General features: G+C 52.0%; 1 protein-coding gene across 1 annotated transcript in view; it reads right to left on the bottom strand.

The window, feature by feature from the left end:
* Positions 1–18,120, bottom strand: part of GALNT15 (polypeptide N-acetylgalactosaminyltransferase 15) — a 46,906-nt gene extending 28,786 nt beyond the window's left edge. Inside the window, exon 1 of the mRNA XM_027549418.1 lies at positions 16,994–18,120. Coding sequence (XP_027405219.1) covers positions 16,994–17,520 — 527 coding nt within the window. The 5' untranslated portion in view covers positions 17,521–18,120. The remainder of the gene's footprint in view (positions 1–16,993) is intronic.
* Positions 18,121–18,422: the final 302 nt, after the last annotated feature.

Here is an 18,422-nt window from a genome sequence, read left to right as displayed (position 1 = left end):
TCTTTTCATAAAGTATTCAAAGTCACTCCAAATTGGGAAAGGAATACGTCAAGGCTGTATATTGTCACCCTGCTTATTTAACTTATATGCAGAGTACATCATGAGAAATGCTGGGCTGGATGAAGCACAAGCTGGAAGCAAGATTGCCGGGAGAAATATCAATAACCTCAGACATGCAGATGACACCACCCTTATGGCAGAAAGTGAAGAAGGACTAAAGAGCCTCTTGATGAAAGTGAAAGAGAAGAGTGAAAAAGTTGGTTTAAAACTCAACATTCAGAAAAGTAAGATCATGGCATCTGGTCCCATCACTTCATGGAAAATAGATGAGGAAACAATGGAAACAGTGACAGACTTTATTTTGGGGGCTCCAAAATCACTGCAGATAGTGACTGCAGCCATGAAATTAAAAGACATTTGTTCCTTGGGAAAAAAAAATTATGACCAACCAAATAGCATATTAAAAACCAGAGACATTACTTTGCCAACAAAGGTCTATATAGTCAAGGCTGTGGTTTTTCCTGTGTTCATGTATGGATGTGAGAGTTGGACTATAAAGAAAGCTGAGCACTGAAGAATTGATGCTTTTGAACTGTGGTGTTGGAGAAGACTCTTGAGAGTCCCTTGGAATGCAAGGAGATCCAACCAGTCCATTCTAAAGGAAATCAGTCCTGAATATTCATTGGAAGGACTGATGATGAAGCTGAAACTCCAATACTTTGGCCACCTAATGCGAAGAACTGACTCATTGGAAAAGACCCTGATGCTGGGAAAGATTGAAGGTGGGAGGAGAAGGGGCCGACAGAAGATGAGATGGTTGGATGGTATCACCGACTCAATGGACTTGAGTTTGAGTAAACTCCGGGAGTTGGTGATGGACAGGGAGGCCTGGCGTGGTTCAGCCCAGGGGGTTGCAAAGAGTTGGACACGACTGAGTGACTGAACTGAACTAAACTGATTCAAAGTCACTCCGAGGAAGTATGCACGACAAAATAATGATTAAAAAAAAAAAATCCTAAAAAGAATGCTGCCTGCTGGTCCTGTAAAAAAAGAATGTTGCAGCCATCAGACAGTACAGCTCCTTCCCCGCCCCCACCTCTCCGTGTACCCCACGGGGATTCAGGATAGAGGAAAACAGGCTACTGAAGATGAGTATTTAAGACATGATTTCAATGAGCCCAGATTCTCGCATCTTCCCACACAGAGCAACGTTCTAAGATCATTAACCCGAGATGTCTGTTTTTTGTGATTGGCAGTAATCTTCTGATGTTCGACTCCATTCAATGTTGACTCCATGGTTTATTTGCTTTTCTTTTTTTCCAGCAAAAGCTCCTATATATCTGGCTCCTCTCTTACTTCTGGGGAGCAGTTCCTCAGAGCTGTCTGAGTGATGTCTCCCCGGTTACAGTCCTCAGTAAGGCTCCCAAATAAAACACAACTCTCAACTCTTAGGTGGTGCCTTTTTCTTTAGTTGACAAGTGGAAAGTCAGCATTTGGAAAAGGACATACATGTGTATGTCCAAAGAGCCTTGGTATTTCTAGAGAGAATTTAAAATTTGACTCTAAGCTTCCTGGAACCCAAAGTAAAACGGGAGATTTATAGAATTGTTACCGTCAGAAAAGCTACATACCAGGTAGACTTTTTTTAATACAATTGATAACGTTTTAATTTGAAATCATTTAAGACTCACAGGAAGTTGCAAAAGTAGTACAGAGAATTCTCATTTTATCTTCACCCAGCTCCACCCAGGGAGAGTCTTGTACACCACCACCCACAACTATCAAAACCAGGAACTGGACATGGTTCAGTACTATTAAGTCACATACAGACCTCATTTAGATTTCACCTGTTTTTAAATATAGCACTGATTGTAAAAGACATTCCAATGGACTTTAGGGCTTCTCTGGTGGCTCAGTGGTAAAGAATCCACCTTTCAGTCCAGGAGACACAGGTTCAATTCCTGATCCAGGAAGATCCCACATGCTGTGGAGCAACTAACTGGGGTCTCCTGCACTGCAGGTGGATTCTTTACCAACTGAGCCACAAGGGAAGCCCAGCTAAGCCCAAGGGCCACAACTGTTGAGCTGTGCTCTAGAGCCCGGGAACCGCAACGAGGGAAGCCATCACAATGAGAAACCCGCTCACGGCAATTAGAGACAAGCCTGCACTGCCGTGAAGACCCAGCACAGCGATAACCAAACAAATAGAATTTTAAACAGAAATTCCTGTGGACTTTAGAAAGAAGGCCCTCTTAAAGAGATGACAGTGTTCTTAGAAGCATCCCCAAGATGAACAAAATAGCGAACTATACAGGAACTTTTGCAGCTTGATTTCAGGGCTATTCAAATAACACGTTGGAAGTGGAACAATACCAGGATTGGCAAACCCAAGGGTCCTAGAAACAGGGGTCTCCGATGGCTACTGGAAAAAAATCTTACCACAGTGAACTCAGTGGGTACAGAAAAACCCCAAAACATTATTTGGGCAGTTGCTTGCATGATGGCTGTTTTCTGAGTCAGATAGGAGAGGAGGCGGGGACAAAGAGGCCTGCATATGGGGTTCCCACGGGTGTAGATTCAGAGGGACTAACGTCCATCTCCCAGGGGAGTGACCCCTTGCTCTATCTCCAATCCACAGAATATGAGGACAGGAGACAATGCGTGTGTGTATGCGTGCCTGTGTGCACACATGTGTCCTTGTAGTGAAAGCGAACAACAAGTGAAAGATGCTCAGTCGTGTCCGACTCTTTGCAACCCCATGCACTATCCAGTCCATGGAATTCTCCAGGCCAGAACACTGCAGTGGGTGGCCTTTCCCTTCTCCAGGGGGTCTTCCCAACCCAGGGGTAGAACCCAGGTCTCCCGCATTGCAGGCAGATTCTTTACCAGCTGAGCCACAGCTTGGGGGTACCCTTGTGGTTCAGCTGGTAAAGAATCCACCTGCAATGTGAGAGATCTGGGTTTGATCCCTGGGCTGGGAAGATCCTCTGGAGAGAGGGCTTCCCTGATAGCTCAGTTGGTAAAGAATCCGCCTGCAATGCAGGAGACCTGGGTTTGATTCCTAGGTTGGGAAGAGCCCCTGGAGAAGGGACAGGCTACCCACTCCAATATTCTTGGGCTTCCCTGGTAGCTCAGCTGGTAAAGAATCCACCTTCAATGCAGGAGACCTGGGTTCGATCCCTGGGTTGGGAAGATCCCCTGGAGAAGGGAGAGGCTACCCACTCCAGTATTCTGGCCTGGAGAATTCCATGGACTGTATAGTCCACGGGGTCGCAAGGAGTCAGACACAACTGAGCGACTTTCACTCACTCACTTACTCAACTCATAGCTGATTTACTTTGCTGTACAGCAGAAACCAACGCAACACTATAAAGCAACTAGACTCCAATAAAAAAAAAAAAAAAGAAAGAAAGAAAGAAATGGAGCTGGCCCTGAGCGAGCGCTCTGCATTCACTGCCTTCATCAGAAGACATATTATTACTGCAGGATGAGTCCCAAAGGCTCTTGCAAGCCTTGAAATTCTGTGCTCCTGACTTTTCGGAGAGCCCTTTGCATAGAACAGGGGGAAGGGATGAGGACAAAACAGGGGAGCGGGGTTTTCGAAGAGAGTCTCATAGGACTGTCCTCCTCTCCCTCCACGTCCTGTTCCAGAGTTTTCTAGGTTTTACGAGTAGAGAGAACTGTGTTCTGTCTTCCTGGTGAGAGAAAGGGGTGAAGAGATGACAGGGATGGTGCGTGGCTGGGATGAACTCAACCGGCTTCGAGGACTTTGAAAAGCAAGCGAGCTTTTGAAAACTCTTCAAGGCTAAGGGGGTGGGGGCTCCCTGAGGCGTGGAGGCAGGTGTCTGGCAGCAGCTCAGAGAGGACCCTTCATGTGCTCCAGGGAAAGAGGCTCACACATCCTCAGAACATAAGCAGACGGCTCTGGAATACCTCTTCAGGCAACCACAGAGCTGCCGGGGCTGCAAGCTGAAAATAACCACGGTGGCAATGTGGTGCTCCCAGGAGGACCGGTGTGGGCTCCTGGGGGCAGGCCAGCTCTCCCACCGAGGCTCTGAGAGAAGCACAAAATAGCAGAGACAGAGCTTCAGTCAGGCCTATGTCTCAGGGCCCGCGAGATGCTCTTCAGAGGAGCCAGGATTGATTCTTTTGCTTTTGGGGGTGGAGTGAGCAAAAACAGGGGTCTATTGGTTGGGCAGGCTGTGCAGACCCCCGTGGAAGGAAGAGGCTCCAGATACATGCCTGGGCTGCTGGGGTCCAAGGTCATCACTTCAGCGATGGCCTCATCAGCGTCTGGGAAGCACCACGTCTCATGGGGGTGGCCAGACGGGTCCATGTGGCAGCACAGGGGCAGAGGGGTGTGGAAGGGGATTCCCTGAGAGCTCCAACACCCTGACAGTTGAGGGAATCTTAGGAAGTTCAGTTCAGTTCAGACGCTCAGTCGTGTCTTTGCAACCCCATGGACTGCAGCATGCCAGGCTTCCCTGTCCATCACCAACTCCTGGAGCTTACTCAAAAGCATGTCCATCAAGTCGGTAATGCTTAGGAAGAGTGCATATCAGACTTTGACACTGAGTTCAAATCCCAGAGCTGTCCTCATGTGACTTGGACGAGAGACATAAGCTCACTGATAACCATCCTTCCTTTCAACAGTTTCCAGATCCACACGCCCAGTCACTTCTGCAGTAACCAATGCTTATTTTTCAGAATCTCCTTGATTCCAACAAGTCCTTTTCAAGCATGCAGTTTACTCTCAATGTTTCAATCTGCAAAATGGGTTTGTTGGAAGGAGCAAATGAGTGAATTCATATAAAGTGCTTAGGCCAGTGCCCTACTCATAAGTAAACTTTCAATACAGGCTGTTCATTATCGTTTCCTTCAAGCCTTCCAAGAGCCTGACTGCCTCAGCTTCTTCATCCGTAAAATGAGGATAAGATGTACAGTGACCATTAAGGACTACGGGAAGATTAAAAACCTCATGTAAATGGAATCATATGATCTGCAGCCTTTCGTGTCTGGCTTCCTTCACGTTGCACAGTGTTTTCAAGGTTCGTTGTGTTGAAGTATGTATCAGTACTTCACTGCTCTTTACTGGCGAATGTTGTTCCATTGTTTAAGCAGACCTCACTCTATCCATTCATCAGTTGATGGACATTTGAGTATTTCCGTTTTTGGTTATTATGAGTGGTGCTGCTATGAACATTCATGTGTAGTTTGCATGTGAACATGTGTTTCCAGTTCTCCTGGGTATATACCTAGATCTGGTATTGTTGAGCTATGTGGGAAACGAATGTTTGATGTTTTGAGGAACTGCCAGACCGTATTCCAAAGCAGCTGCACCGTTTTGTATTCCAGCAACTTTGTCACAGCCTTGTCGGCACTTGCTATTGTCTTTTTTTTTTTTTTAATTTAGTCATTTCAGTGGGGGTGAAATGGTGCCTCACTGTGGTTCTGATTTGCATTTCTCCACTGACTAATGATTTGAGCATCAGCTCCTGTGCTTTTTGGTAATTTCCTAAGTATTATTTGGAGAAATGTCTATTCAAATCTTTTGCCTATTTTTAAGTAGGATATCTTTTTATTTTTACTATAAGGGGTATTTATGCATTCTGATGCAAGTCCCTAATCAGATACATGATTTGCAAATACTTTCTACCATTTCTGGGTTGTCTTTTCACTTTCTTGAAGAACATTTAAAAATTTTATGAAGTCCAATTTACTTATCTTTTAAGGTTGTATTTATGTAGCACTAGATAAGGCATATGCAGTCCATTCTAAAGATGAGAAAACTAGAACCCAAAGGGCGTAAGTGACCTGCTTAAAGTTGCACAGCAAACGGGGCTTCCTCGGTGGCTCAGCAGTATAGAAATTGCCTGCAGTGTAGGAGCTGCAGGAGACTCTGGTTTGATCCCTGCGTCAGGAAGATCCCTCGGAGGAGTGCATGGCAACCCATTCCAGTACTCTTGCCTGGAGAATCCCATGGACAGAGGAGCCTGGTGGGCTACAGTCCCTGGGGTTGCAAAGAGTCAGGCACGACTGAAGTGCCCTAGCATGCCTGCATGCACAGCAAACAGCTGACGGTCAGTGGGACTCTGCACCTTGTGCTCTTGACCAGGATATGTATACCGGCATCTTGGACTGAAGTGCTGACAGAATGTTGTGGATTCAGTCATAAAGCTTGTGTTCCAGTGACTGTGAAGGGAGGGGATTATTTGAAGAACATATAATCCATTTGTTTCATCAAATGTTCTGGGCTGTCTACACTGATTTAGTAAAGTCCTCAGAAAGCAACTTCCTTTGATCCCACTGTCTTGGCTGCCTTAGAAACTTGCTTCTGTGGTGTCTTGCTTGGCACCATGCTCTCAGCTTTTCTCAGAGAACAGTGAAAGAAAGCTTTTCATGACAACTGCTTTGCATTATGGTCTCTGTAACACCTGTGGAGGCATTGTCTCCTCCAGCACTTTCTTCTATCCCCTCCACACAACTCTGGAGGAAATTTTCTCAAGATAGAAGTGCCGGGAAAATCCTTTCCTCCTTTGAGGACATGATGTGTGTCCTCCTCCTGAGCAACAAGGGTCTCAATACTTATGGTGTTTCCTTTTTCACTTTGGCCGCCAGGAAGCTCAGAGTAAGAAAATGGTGACTCAGCTGGTTAAGAATCTGCCTGCAATGCGGGACACCTGGATTCAATCCCTGGGTTGGGAAGATCCCCTGGAGAAGGGAACATCTACCCACTCCCGTATTCTGGCCTGAAGAATTCCATGGGACTGTACGGTCCCTTGGGTTGCAAAGAGTCGGACACGACTGAGCGACTTTCACTTCCCTAGTCGTTGATTGCCTATTTTCACTCTGATTTTCTCTTTGGTCTCAACTTTCCATTTTCTATCCAGTCATACAACATTTATTGACTGACAACTTATTACTACTGGAAGGTGGGTTAAATACAGTAAGTCCCCTCCATATGAATCTTCAAGTTGCAAACTTTCAAAGATGTGAATGTGCATCTGATTCCAACAAAGAACCAGACCCTGTGCCATCAGCGTCAGGGGTGAGCGACGTTGCAGTTCCCCCTCCGTCTACCAAGGCTGATGACCCTTCAGCTCTACCATCTCCCGCCTTCTCTGTCTCCTCCATTCAGCAACTCTTCTTGCCCATTCACTCAACACCAGCCCCTGTGTGCCAGCTGTGGTACTGGACTACTGTACATTCAAGGTAACTGTAAGATTAGAAACGATTTATTTACTTTTTGTGATTTTTTAATGTATCATTTGTGTGAGAAGTATTATAAACCTGTTACAGTACAGTACTATTGAGTTGATGATGCCATCCAACCATTTCCTCCTCATTAGATGTCATCACCAAATCGATGGACATATGTTTGAGTGAACTCCGGGAGTTGGTGATGGTCAGGGAGGCCTGGCATGCTGCAGTCCATGGGGTCGCAAAGAGTCAGACACGACTGAGCAACTGAACTGAACTGAACACTTCTATGTAGCCCATTGTGTTCGTTGGGTACCTAGGCTAACTTTGTTGGACTTGCGAACAAATTGGACTTGGGAATGTGCCCTTGGAACGAACCTTGTTCACATGTAGGGGACTCATCGTAGATAAAAGCCTTGAAGCAGAGTTGTGTGATGCCCCCGCCCGTATCCCCTGGGGGATATCCTAGCGTACAGCACAGCTTGACTTTCAACCATCTGGCGGTTTTCTCTGACGGTCAGAGACGTTCCCCTTAAGCACCAGCGGCCTGAAGAGCTGCAGTCACCTCCTCCAGCCCTGGGAGCTGCCTGCAGGAGGCACCTGAAAGGAGTCGGTGCATTAAAATCCAGCAGCCCAGATCCTAGGCGAAGGGCAGCAGGGTGCTGTCGCCAGCTGCCCCCGCAGGGCGAGCCTCAGCTGCCCACAGAGGAAGCCGCCTGCAAACCCGCTTTTCGTCAGCTGTCCCTTGTTCTCCGCCTCACCGTCCCCGCCCCAAAGCAGGGCTCCCTGGCACCATGGACAAAACAAATCCTTGCCTTGGGGTCTGCCTCGGGGGGAACCCCAGCTCAGAGAGCCTCTGATGTCGTGGACTTTATATCCCATTAAACAGAAAACCAAAGAAGTATTCAACAGCTGAGGCCGGGACCTGAGGGTGGGTGGGGCACAGTCAGAGAAGGTGCCTGGTGGGGAAGGGTGTTCATGGTGGGGAACAGAGTTCCTGGCGGATGTCACAGCCTCTGCTAAGGACTGGAGGTGGGCAGGGGCTTGGCGTGTACCAGGAACGGAAAGGAAGATTTTCTCAAGTACACTTCCCTTTGTCTTGACTAAACAGGATGTTAGGAGCAATTTTCTATTTCATGATGTATCTTCAAGTCCCTCAAGGGAATACAGTAGGTAGGAAGGCAAACAACAGAGCAAAGGTGAGTGGTCCATGCAGGGGGCCTGGGCAAGTCCCTTCCCCTCCTGGGGTGACTGGGGTTCCTTCTGTCAAGTGGGGTTTTTCCTGCTCTGTCTGTACCACGGCTTTGCCGGGGGGATGGGTGAGGCAGGGCAGAGGAACAGCTCTTGGACACCGAGAAGCAATGCTCGGATGTGACCAGGTCCGATGAGGCGCTCCCAGAAGAAACGCTTGCTTTTATTACTAAGCGATGGCGCCGCTTTCTTTGTCCTTCAACCAATCGCCTGCTGCATGTTTTACGCTCTCAGTGTGTGGACATCACACAAGTGTCCAAAAGCCCACCCGCGCTCACTTGTCCACCTTCTGAGCGGCAGCAGGGAGGAAGGAAGGACCCAGGGCTTTGGAACCAAATCAATGTGGCTGTGAATCTTGGCTCCACTATTACACCCGCTAATTAGTCAACACGGGGAGGCTGAGACCCCCCTCTAATCCAGGGCAGCTGCCTGGATTAAAAGGGATCATTCTGGCTCAGGAGAGCTGCTCAGTGCACACAAACTTCACACTCAGAGATCAGAAGAGCCTGGGTCTGTGTTGACACACAGATGCACGCTCCAGCTTCCTGCAGCTCTGGGGTCCCCCATGACCTCAGAACATGCATTTGGAGGCTGATTCTGAAGGGAAGGTGTCACAGCCTTCTCCAGATGGCTGGGCTGTGATGCAAACCCTTGTCCACCCTCCCCTTGCCTGGCCGGAGTAGAAAGGTTTCTGCTGGATTTTCTAAAGCTGGTTTGGAGTTCCTGGCTCCCGTGCGTGCTAAGTCGCTCCACAACTCCTACCAAATCAGTCGCGGTCCCCGACTGAAATGGCTTCCCTGTCTCAGCCCTGACCCCGCGCATGTCACAGCTGGTTGCCTGTCTGCAGCCCTCGGGGTACTCCAAGCTCCTTAGGGGTGGGGCTGGGGCTTGCTCACCTTCCCACCTTCAATAGTCGCTAACCAAACACTCAGAGCGGGACATGACGGAAGTGACTCAGAATGCATGCGGGCACAAAGAAATATTCAATGAATGAAGGTGGATGCTGTTCTTGCTCTCAAGAGGTGTACAGGCTGGCCGTCTATAGGAACAGGATAATGATACAAATGCCCTGCATTCTATGAAAACCCCTAGGTTCAGCCCATGGTGCCCCTAATTGGTGGAGCTCATCATGGAGACCACAATTTCCAGGCCAGGCCTGGGGCCAGGGCTGCTGGGATACAGCCTGGGGACGATGCTTTAGAGCAGTGGTCTCCAACCTTTTTGGCAAGAGGGGCTGATTTCATGGAAGACAATTTTTCCATGGGCGAGAGAGGGGGATGGTTTGGGGATGATTCAAGAACATTACATTTATTGTGCTCCTATGAGAATCTAGGGCTTCCCTCATGGCTCAGTTGGTAAAGACTCCACCTGCAATGTAGGAGACCCGGGTTCGATACCTGGGTCAGGAAGATTAGCTGGAGAAGGGATAGGCTACCCATTCCAGCATTCTTGGGCTTCCCTGGTGGCTCAGCTGGTAAAGAATCTGCCTGCAATGAGGGAGACCTGGGTTCGATCTCTGGGTTGGGAAGATCCCCTGGAGAAGGGAAAAGCTACCCACTCCAGTATTCTGAACTGGAGAATTCCATGGGCTGTATAGTCCATGGGGTCGCAAAGAGTTGGACACAACTGAGCGACTTTCACTTATGAGAATCTAGGGCTTTCCTGGTGGCTCAGATGGTAAAGAATCCACCTGCATCAGCAGATGAATGGATAAGAAAGCTGTGGTACATATACACAATGGAGTATTATTCAGCCATTAAAAAGAACACATTTGAATCAGTTCTAATGAGGTGGACGAAACTGGAGCCTATTATACAGAGTAAAGTAAGCCAGAAAGAAAAACACCAATATGGTATACTAACTCATATATATGGAATTTAGAAAGATGGTAACAATAACCCTGTATACGAGACAGCAAAAGAGACCCTGATGTATAGAACAGTCTTTTGGACTCTGTGGGAGAGGGAGAGGGTGGGATGATTTGGGAGAATGGCATTGAAACATGTATAATATCATATATGAAATGAGTCACCAGTCCAGGTTCGATGCACGATACTGGATGCTTGGGGCTGGTGCACTGGGACGACCCAGAGGGATGGTACGGGGAGGGAGGAGGGAGGAGGGTTCAGGATGGGGAACACGTGTATACCTGTGGTGGATTCATGTTGATATATGGCAAAACCAATACAATATTGTAAAGTTAGAAAATTAAAAAAAAAAAAGAATCTGCCTGCAATGTGGGAGACTCAAGTTCCATCCCCGGGTTGGGAAGATCCCCTGGAGAAAGGCATGGAAACCCACCCCAGTTTTCTTGCCTGGAGAATCCCCATGGACAGAGGAGCCTGGCGGGCTACAGGCCATGGGGTCGCACAGAGTGGGACACGCCTGAGCGGCTAACACTTTCACCACTTTCACTTTATGGGAATCTAATTCCACCACTGATCCAACAGGAGGCGAGGCTCAGATGGCGATGAGAACAGCGGGGAGCCACTGTAAATACAGAAGAGGCTTTGCTTGTCTACCCACCACTCACCTCCTGCTGTGCAGCATGGTTTCTAACAGGGCACGGGTCGGTGCCAGTTGGTGGCCTGGGGGTTGAGGACCCCGGCCTTAGAGGGACAGACAAAGGAGCTTACAGATGAGAGAGAGGTGTGGACGGGCTTGAGCCTACATATGAGGCTGAGGCTGCCAGCCCGTCACTGCCCACGGAGGAGACAGGTCACACAAGGTGCCTGCAACCCTCTTCTCTTTGTGGAGGGATCTCCAAACTCTCCCAGCCTCCTCTGAGGGGCTCCAGGCATCCTTGGCTTTGCTCTGATCCTGATTCCCTGGCCCTGGACTAACGAGGGCTGCACACGAGAATCTCTGACAGTGAGTCCCTGTGGGCTGTGTCCACTTAGCTAGTCTGGGGGGAGGAGCCTGGCCACGGTCATTCATAAAAGCCTCCAGTTGATTCTCACGTGCAGGCAGCGCTGTGAACTGTAACCCTCATCAGTGTTACTCAAGCTTTGACACGAACATAAATCACCTGGGAATCTTGTTAGAAACAGATTTTCCAGCAGTAGGGCTGAGTGGGCCTGAGACTCTGCCCGGGTTCCGCTTGCAGGGATTCTTAAGTAGTCTGTCTGGGCTGAGGCCTGGGCATCCCCTGGAGTTGTGACGTGTTGTCAAGGAAGAGGGGGTGTGGCTCTCCACAGGGTCAGGTCAGTTCCTGACAGGAAGCCAGACATCGCAGGATGGCTCTGCCACCTGGGCTGCAAAAGAGGGCAGCTGCCAGGGCATCAGTAAATCTGAGTGGATGGGCCCAGCCCTAGGGCAGGTAAGGGGACCTCTGCTGATTTGGTAGGAGCTGGAGGGGGGGTAGTCAGTAACTGGGCAGAGATGGGGGGCGGGAGCCCAGCTAATTCCCCACCTGTAATGAGAGGGAAAACAAGCCAGTGTGTGTGGTGCCTGGCTGGTCAGGTCACAAAGGTACCCCGTGATCACCAAGCCCCCCAAGTCCAGCAAAGCCATGGCCAGGGAGGGCACCTCTCTGCATCTCCACTCTGGATCCAGCCCCCACAGGGGGGCTGCAGTGTAGACTGTGCCGAGTGCCATCCTCTGAGATGGAACACCCAGTACCCAGGGTTGGGGGGGGGGGTCCTGCCTTGGGCTTCGAGGGTTAGATCAGAAGTGGTCAACCTGCATCTTATATTTTTTAATTACTAGTGAAAGTGAAAGTCGCTCAGTTGTGTCCGACTCTTTGTGACCCCATGGACTATACAGTTCATGGAATTCTCCAGGCCAGAGTACTGGAGTGAGTAGCCTTTCCCTTCTCCAGGGGATCTTCCCAACCAGAGATCAAACCCAGGTCTCCCGCATTGCAGGAGGATTCTTTACCAGCTGAGCCACAAGGGAAGCCCAAGAATACTGGAGTGGGTTGCCCTTTCCTTCTCCAGGGGATCTTCCCAACCCAGGGATCGAACCCAGGTCTCCCACGTTGCAGGATTCTTTACCAGCTGAGCCACAAGTGAAAGCCAGTGTTATTTACTCCAGGGCCACTCAAAGTGTGGGGCTTCAGACCTGCAACATCAGAAATGCAGAGTCTCAGGCCCACTCAGCCCTATTGCTGGAAAATCTGTTTCCAGGTAATTCCGAGAGCTGCCAAGCTTGTGATGATTTGGTAGCCCGAGGGGGCTGAAGATAATTCATGGGTCAGAGAAAGGACAACGGTGTGCAGTCCCCAGGTGCCGCCTCCAAGCTTCTTTCCAGCTCACTCCTCGGACCTACCCTTGAGAATACGCCAAGTATGTCTTCCATTTGGACTTGAACACTAGGGGGAATCAGCGCACGGGTCATCTCGTTTGCATCACAACCCTATGCGAGGGCGTTACTGTCATCACCACTTTACAGTTGGGGAAACTGAGGCTCAGGGAGGTTGAGTGATGACGCAAGGTCATACAGTAAGGGGTGATGTCCAGAATTCAACCCCGGGGCCACTGTTCCATGGGTGTATGGTTTAGTCACGATGTGGGTATACAGCCAAGGAAACCCAGACCAAACCATAAACACAAAGTTGGCGTAAGCAAGTGGCGCATAGCTGGCTACAGCTGAACCCCGGGCCATGAAAGGGACTGCATCCCTTTCGGCCTTTCTTCTCTATTTTCCAATCTCAATACTACTTCCCCTGTGGAAACATCCAGAACCCCACTGCCTCTCCACTTGACATACAGCAGGGCTCTGCGGGCCTCCTGGGCACGAAGCCTTTCTGTCTCCCCCATTCCTCTGATTACAGGAAGCAGCCTTCATTCAGCCTCGTGCCTCCTGAGTGCCAACGGGATTCAAGCAGTTGTTAATTAGGGGAGATGGGAGGGACGTGAGAGCAGGAGAAACAGCCAAGAGGAGCAACAGTGGAGCCTTGGGCCAGGGTCCTGGGTCCCCATCAAGGGATGCACACAGCAATACCTCTGCGCTGTTTTGCAGAAACTGAACCCCCCTCCAGCTGGGAGAAGTTAACTGTACACTGCCCACAAGCTTGTAGACCCCAGACCAGTTGGAACCAGAGGGTTAATGACGCTGACTCCTACTTACCTAGTGAAAGGGAAAGTCGCTCAGTTGTGCCCGACTCTTTGTGACCCCATGGACTATACAGTCCATGGAATTCTCCAGGCCAGAGTACTGGAGTGGGTAGCCTTTCCCTTCTCCAGGGGATCTTCCCAACCCAGGGATTGAACCCAGGTCTCCCGCATTACGGGCGGACTCTTTACCAGCGGAGCCACCAGGGAAGCCCAACTACCAACCAATTAGAAGAATGTCCATGAGCTGCTCACGCCCTCTTTGAGCCACTACTATAAACCTTCTCGATGCCCCCTCCAGGTTGGGGGACACACAGTTTTGAGGGCATTAGCCTGCTGGGGTCCCCTTTGCCTGGCAAAGCAATAAAGCTATTCTTGTTTACTTCACCCCAAATTCTGTCTCCAATATTTAGCTCAGTGTCAGAACACAGAGGCAGATTCAGCTTCATGCTCACCCCCAGCTGTCTAGTACCAACTTGTGAAAATTCATGTTGCTGGACTCCAACTCAGAACCACTGAGAGTTTTTAGTAACGGTATCTGAAAAATCTACTTTTTTTTTTTAACAAGCAATCTGCAGGAATCTGACATGCACATACATTTGGGAACCAGTGATAAAGCCCCTCGCTGCTCCAGAGTGTGGTTTGTGGGCCAGCAGTGCTGGGGCCAGCCGGGAGCCTGATAGAAATGTTGCATCTCGGGCGCCCCCACCCCCCCGGCCAAATATGTCATACTGCCTACTCCCACAGGATGCCCAGGGGATCTGCACACACGCTGAGATTTGAAAAGCGCGCTCTGTGCAACCTCTGTGAACATAGTGTCCTCAGACACACAGGAGAGGTGCTTCTGAGATGGCTGTTCTTTAAAGGACTGCATTTGGGGCCGGTTTTAAAGTCCCGTCACCCTGGAGGGAGGTGGGGTTGGGGCCTTACTTTGCAGACAAGCCGTTGTCATCCGGGAGCCCCGCCAGGAAGGGGAGGCCCTAGCGCCTCGGTTGTCCCTGGCGGGTGGGGGAGCTGGGGACCCAGGGCCGGGCTCGCGGCTGCAGGGACAGACTGCAGCCGGGAGAGGGCGCCGCACACCTCCGGAAAGAGCCCTGCTGGGGGAGGGGAGACAGCCCGACAGACGGAGCCTGGGACCAAGGGGCTTCCTGACCGGACCGTCCAGCAAACTCAGACAGCTGGTCACTCTGAGCAGGAGTGGTGCACACACACCCGTGCACACATGCACGTATGCACATCTCATGCATAACACGGGGGGCTCGCACATGCACAACACCCACCCGTGCATTTAGGCCACAAGCACACCAGCAACACACCTGCAAAAGTACACACACACCACTTGCACAACACATTTATAATACACACTCAGCACACGCACACAGTACTCATGAGCAGCACACTCACAACAAATACACATGTTCACAGACCACACAGACACGCCAAACGAGCCGTCCATCACAGCACACGCACGCACACCCTCACAGTGCAGGTGCACACCATGCCCCACGCACAGCACACATAATGCACACATGCGCCATCCGCGTGTACCACACCCATGCGCTTCACACCACTCACACAGCACATCATACGGATCATACGTGTGCAGCACAGTCACAGCACAATATGCGTACGTACCACAAAAACATGCAGCCTGAGCATCACGTCACAACAGAGACACAATGTCACGTGTACAACATGTGTGATGTGTGCACACGTCATGCACTCATGACGTGTACACACACGAACCCTGACACCCTGAAGACACACACGCGTACGTGACAGCACAGCACAGCACGGGCACCACTAACACTGCACACAGCACACATGCACAGCATCCATTCAACACACAACTCAGTGCGTTCACCTTGCACGAGGCAGATACCCAGTCACACACATACACACACACAATCACAGACTCTTGATTGAGGCCGTGTGTCTGGTTGGTAAAACATTCTTGCTCTAGGCCAATGAAAAGATGCATCAAAGAATTAGAAGACGATATATCGGCTCATTCAGTCGTTCCTTTACCGTGTGCTGGGCCTCCAGGCTCACCGCATGGCAAGGGAAGCAGGCACTGAATGAACCGATACATCAAGGACCATTTAGCCTCAGCTGCAGCGAGTGCTATGAATTAAAGCGGCCGGCAGCACAAAACGGCGACAGGGCGGGCCTGGCGGGGTCTGGGAGTTTCCCGAAAGGAGCTGTTTCGGTTGAGACCTGGAGACTAGCAGCAGGGCGGGGGCTTGCGACCTGAAGGAGGCGCTGAGGTCCAGAGTCTGCGCATCTGCCCACCCCTGAGGGCGAGGAGCCCGTCGGCTCCGAGGACTACGTGGCCCCGCCCCCTGCTGCCCCGCTCCGACCCTCCCACCCAGAGACGCGGAGGGTGGGTTTGCTTCCCGGGAAACTCTCCGGGCTCCGGGAAGAGCCGTGCCTACAAGGAAGGGATCCAAGCACCCAGCTACCCAGCTGCACTGCCCCTGGATGATGGGGATGGTGGGGAGAGCAGGGGGTCCAGGACGAGCCCACCGTCTCCCTGAGCACAGTTTGTGGGTCATCACACCTCCCAGCCTGCCTCCTGGGGTGGTCCTAGAAGTGATGGAGCCACCCTGCCAGGTCAGACTGCATCAGCGCAGTATTCTAACTCCTGGGTCCTGCACAGTCCACCTCGTCTAGTGGACTAAGGGGGAAGGCATAGTGTAGGGAGGGGCTCGGGCTGGTTGGAGCAAATCCCGGCTTCGGTGCCTCCCAGCTGTGTGACTGTGGACGAGTCACTTGGCCTCTCTGTGCCTCATGAAAGTGAAAAAGTGAAGTCGCTCAGTCGTGTCCCACTCTTGGCGACCCCATGGACTGTAGCCCACCAGGTTCCTCCGTCCATGGGATTTTCCAGGCAAGAGTACTGGAGTGGGGTGCCATTGCCGTCTCCATGTTCATACCTATAAAATAGGCATGGTAGCAGAGCTAGCACCCCTCTCGCTAAGCTGTAAGGCCTTTATCAGTGTATACGTGAAAAGCTCTTTGATTAAAGCCAAGCAATGGCAAGATCCACATAAATATTAACTGCAGTCGTTACTTTCATCTAAAAGAAAAGCAAGCCCATCACTCAGAATATCAAAATGTGCCGGAATCACTTAGTCCTGGAAGCGTCTCGGGGAACATCGGCTCCCAGGCCCCTCGGGGTTAGGGATACCTCTGACCGGCAGATCCAGAGACAGAAGGACTGGAACCCGGGTCGGTGGGGAAGAGAAGGGACAGGGAAGAGTTTCTCCTTCTCCGTCTGTAGGACGGTGGGTCTCCCCTGGAGGGCTGGTTAAAGACAGACGGCCGGACCGCACCCGGGGTTTCTGCCTCTGCGGCTCTAACAAGTCCCCAGGTGATGCCGCCGGTCCGGGAACCACACCTGGAGAAGCGCCGCCTGCCACAGCGGGGGCGGCGGGCGGAGCGCCTGCGCCCCTCCGGGAACCGGGAAGGGGCGGCCGGGGTTCACTTACAGCGGATGCCGCGAGCCCCCGCTGTGCGGGGGGCTGCGGGCACTGGGCGCCTCCTCCCGGCTGAGCGCGGTCCGCTCCCCTTCTTCGGACGCCTCTCCGTCCTCCTCATCCTCCTCCTCGGCCGCCCAGTCCCTCTCCGGGGCCGCCGGGTTCTGCTGCTTTTGCGGCCGCGGGATGAGCCGGTAGCCGCCGCCTCGCCCACCCCGGCTCCGGTTCCTTCCGGCCCTGGGCGAGGCCACGGCCACCAGGAGCTGGTCCTCCCTCAGGGAGACGAGGGGCGGCAGGCGGCCGTACTCCCGGTCCTCCTCCTCGGACTCCAGCAGCCACTCCTGGGGGTCCCCAAAGTCCAGGCGGTAGCCGGCCTGGGGGCTGCGCCCGGCCGCCTGCGGGGCTGGGGGCGCCCGGGGCAGGGCGTGCGGGGGCGGGTGCAGGGCCCCCAGCATCAGCAGCACGCACCCCAGCGCCAGGAGGGCGAGCAGCGCCTGGCGCCGGCAGGGCCCTTGTCTGCGCCGCTTCCTCACAAGCATGCTGCGGGGAGCCGCCAAACGCAACAGGTCATGCTCCACTTCACTGTCTCCTCCCGCTCCGGGGTCCTCCACGCTGGCAGCGCAACCTGGCTTCCTGGGTCCACTTGGAAGCTTTTTTTTTCTTTTTTGCCAGCTCACTTAACCTGGTCCTTTTTTTTCCTCGCAGCTGACACTTGCCAGCAGCGTGTGTAAGACCGGCTGCCACTGACAATCAGAAAACCACCAACCCAGGTCCCAGCCCAGGTCCTCTCTGAGCGGATGTCTTTAATTGCCTTCCGAAAGCCCATCCACGGGGGGCCGGGGAGGGGGGAACTTCAGATCGAACCCTGATGCCCTTTTCCTCTTTGGGAGAAAGAATAATTCCTTTCTGCTCAGGGAGTCCCACGTGTTTCGCTCCCAGCCCCCCGCCGCTTGCATGAAGGGTCAGGTTGCTGTGGGGTGTCTGGTGGGCGGTGGGGGAAGCCGGGAGGTCTCAGTCCGGCGGAGCTGACCCCCGTCCTCCTTTGGACCCTTCAGGTCAGGTCGGATCCACAGATGTGAAGCCGGAGCAGGCTAATTTGCTTTCACACAGCGCTCAGCGCTCGGCCAGGACGCTGCGGGCCCGGCGGCGGGCGGGCGGGCGCCCGGCTCCTGGTCCTAAAGCCCTCACTGTTCTCGGGAACACGACCCGGGGAAAACAAACACTGACGCTGCTGGGACCAATCCCAGCGGAACACCCCGGGGAGGTCCGATCTGCATCTGACCCCAGGAAGGCTTCTCTCCCCACCCAAAGGGGCGGGAAAGAGGATTCCCTCTTGATTTCAAGAAAGCTGTTCCAGGGACGGAAATGCGGGGAGCTGGGGGGCTGTTTGCACCCTCAGTCTTCTATAGGTGATCCCGGAGAGCCAGGCTGGGCCCTCCCT

The sequence above is a fragment of the Bos indicus x Bos taurus genome, chromosome 1 (assembly GCF_003369695.1).
Source record: "Bos indicus x Bos taurus breed Angus x Brahman F1 hybrid chromosome 1, Bos_hybrid_MaternalHap_v2.0, whole genome shotgun sequence".
NCBI classification, from domain to species: Eukaryota; Metazoa; Chordata; class Mammalia; order Artiodactyla; family Bovidae; genus Bos; species Bos indicus x Bos taurus.
The sequence above is the reverse complement of the archived record's forward strand: the minus strand, read 5'-3'. Positions and strand labels throughout refer to the sequence as shown.